The sequence below is a fragment of the Poecilia formosa genome, unplaced genomic scaffold (genome assembly GCF_000485575.1).
Source record: "Poecilia formosa unplaced genomic scaffold, Poecilia_formosa-5.1.2 Scaffold3063, whole genome shotgun sequence".
NCBI classification, from domain to species: domain Eukaryota; kingdom Metazoa; phylum Chordata; class Actinopteri; order Cyprinodontiformes; family Poeciliidae; genus Poecilia; species Poecilia formosa.
In genome coordinates this window covers 1-2170 of record NW_006803002.1, presented here as the reverse complement: position 1 = coordinate 2170, position 2170 = coordinate 1, and the positions used below count along the sequence as shown (strand labels likewise).

General features: G+C 50.6%; 1 protein-coding gene across 1 annotated transcript; it reads right to left on the bottom strand.

Annotated features, from left to right (window-relative positions):
* Nucleotides 1-176: 176 nt before the first annotated feature.
* LOC107835496 (mucin-5AC-like) lies at nucleotides 177-2079 on the bottom strand (the record flags this gene model as incomplete). The annotated part of the gene is made up of 2 exons (XM_016667903.1): nucleotides 177-696; nucleotides 1576-2079. Coding segments are annotated over 2 exons (1024 nt in total), but the record flags the coding sequence as incomplete, so codon positions are not given.
* Nucleotides 2080-2170: the final 91 nt, after the last annotated feature.

The following is a 2170-nucleotide window of genomic DNA, read 5'->3' as shown; positions in this document are numbered from 1 at the left end:
TGGATGCGCTGTGGTAGAGAGTGTGTCTATTGCAGGCTCTGTGGTAGAGATTGTGCCTGTTGGAGGCGCTGTGGTAGAGAGTGTGCCTGTTGGAGGCGCTGTGGTAGAGATTGTGCCTGTTGGAGGTGTTGTGGTAGAGAGTGTGCCTGTTGGAGGTTTTGTGGTAGAGATTGTGCCTGTTGGAGGTGTTGTAGTAGAGAGTGCATCTGTGGGTGGCAGTGTGGTAGGAACAGCATTAGTTGTTGTTAGAGCTCCTGAAGTTGTTTTTGTTGTTGAAGCTAATGTAGTTGTGGTTGGAGCAGCAGAGGTTGTGGTTGGAACTTCAATGGTTGTGGTTGGAGACGTTGTAGTTGTGGTGGGAGCTACTGAGGTTGTGGTAGGAGATGATGTGGTTGTGGTTGAAGCTGCTGTGGTTGTTGGTGCTGCAGTTGTTGTGGTTATAAATCCTGTGGTTGTCGATAGGGAGGCTGTGGTTTTAATTGGTGATCCTGTGATCGTTGTTGGAGCTGCTGTCGTTGATGTTGGTACTTCAGTTGTTGTGGTTGGAGAAGCTGTGGTTGTGGTTGGAGTTCTAATGGTTGTGGTTGGAGATGCTGTCGTTGCTGTTGTAGCTCCAGTGGTTCTTGAACCTACTGTGGTTGTTGTTGGTGCTTCAGTTGTTGTGGTTGGAGCAGTTGTTGTGGTTGGAGCAGCTGTGGTTGTAGGTAGAGCTGCTGTGGTTGTGGTTGGAGCTGTAGTCGTTGTGCTTGGAGCTGCTGTGGTTGTTGTTGGTGCTTCAGTTGTTGTGGTTGGAGTTGCTGTAGTTGTGGTAGGATCTGCTGAGGTTGTTGTTGGTGATGCAGTCGTTGTTGTTGGAGCTGCTGTTGTTGTGGTGGGAGTGGCTGTGGTTGTGGTTGGTGCTGCAGTCGTTGTGGTTGGAGCTGCTGTGGTTGTTGTTGGTGCTGCTGCAGTTGTTGTTGGAGCTGCAGTCGTTTTGGTTGGAGCTGTAGTCGTGGTTGGAGCTGCTGTTGTTGTTGTTGGAGCTGCTGTGGTTGTGGTTGGAGCTGCTGTTGTTGTGGTTGGTGCTGCAGTCGTTGTGGTGGGAGCAGATGTGGTTGTAGGTAGAGCTGCTGTGGTTGTGGTTGGAGCTGCTGTAGTTGTGGTTGGTGCTTCAGTTGTTGTGGTTGGAGCTGCTGTGGTTGTAGTTGGAGGTATTGTGGTTGTGGTTTGAGCTGATGTAGTTGTGGTTGGAGCTGCTGTAGTTGTGGTTGGAGCTGATGTGGTTGTAGTAGGAGCTGCAGTGGTTGTTGTTGGAGCTGCAGTTGTTGTTGTTGGACCTGCTGTGGTTGTGGTTGGAGATTCAGTTGTTATGGTTGGAGATGCTGTGGTTGTGGTTGGAGCTTCAGTTGTTGTGGTTGGAGCCGCTGTGGTTGTGGTTGGAGCTGCTGTAGTTGTGGTTGCAGCTACTGTGGTTGTGGTTGGCGCTGCTGTAGTTGTGGTTGGAGCTGCTGTGGTTGTTGGTGGTGATGCTGTGGTTGTTGTTGTTGCTTCGGTTGTTGTGGTCGGAACTTCAATGGCTGTGGTTGGAGACGTTGTAGTTGTGGTTGGATCTGATGTAGTTGTGGTTGGAGCTGCTGTCATTGTGGTGGGAGCTGCTGTGGTTGTGGTTGAAGCTGCTGTGGTTGTTGGTGCTTCAGTTGTAGTGGTTATAAATCCTTTGGTTGTCGATAGGGAAGCTGTGGTTTTAATTGGTGATCCTGTGATTGTTGTTGGAGCTGCTATCGTTGATGTTGGTGCTTCAATTGTTGTGGTTGGAGAAGCTGTGGTTGTGGTTGGAGTTCTAATGGTTGTGGTTGGAGAAGCTGTGGTTGCTGTTGTAGCTCCAGTGGTTGTTGAAGCTACTGTGGTTGTTGTTGGTGCTGCTGTGGTTGTGGTTTGCGCTGCGGTCGTTGTGGTTGGAGCTGCTGTGGTTGTTGTTGGTGCTGCAGTCGTTGTTGTTGGACCTGCAGTCGTTGTTGTTGGAGCTGCTGTGGTTGTTGTTGGAGCTGCTGTGGTTGTTGTTGGTGCTGCTGTGGTTGTGGTTGGTGCTGCAGTCGTTGTGGTTGGTGCTGCTGTTGTTGTGGTGGGAGTGGCTGTGGTTGTGGTTGGTGCTGCAGTCGTTGTGGTTGGAGCTGCTGTGGTTGTTGTTGGT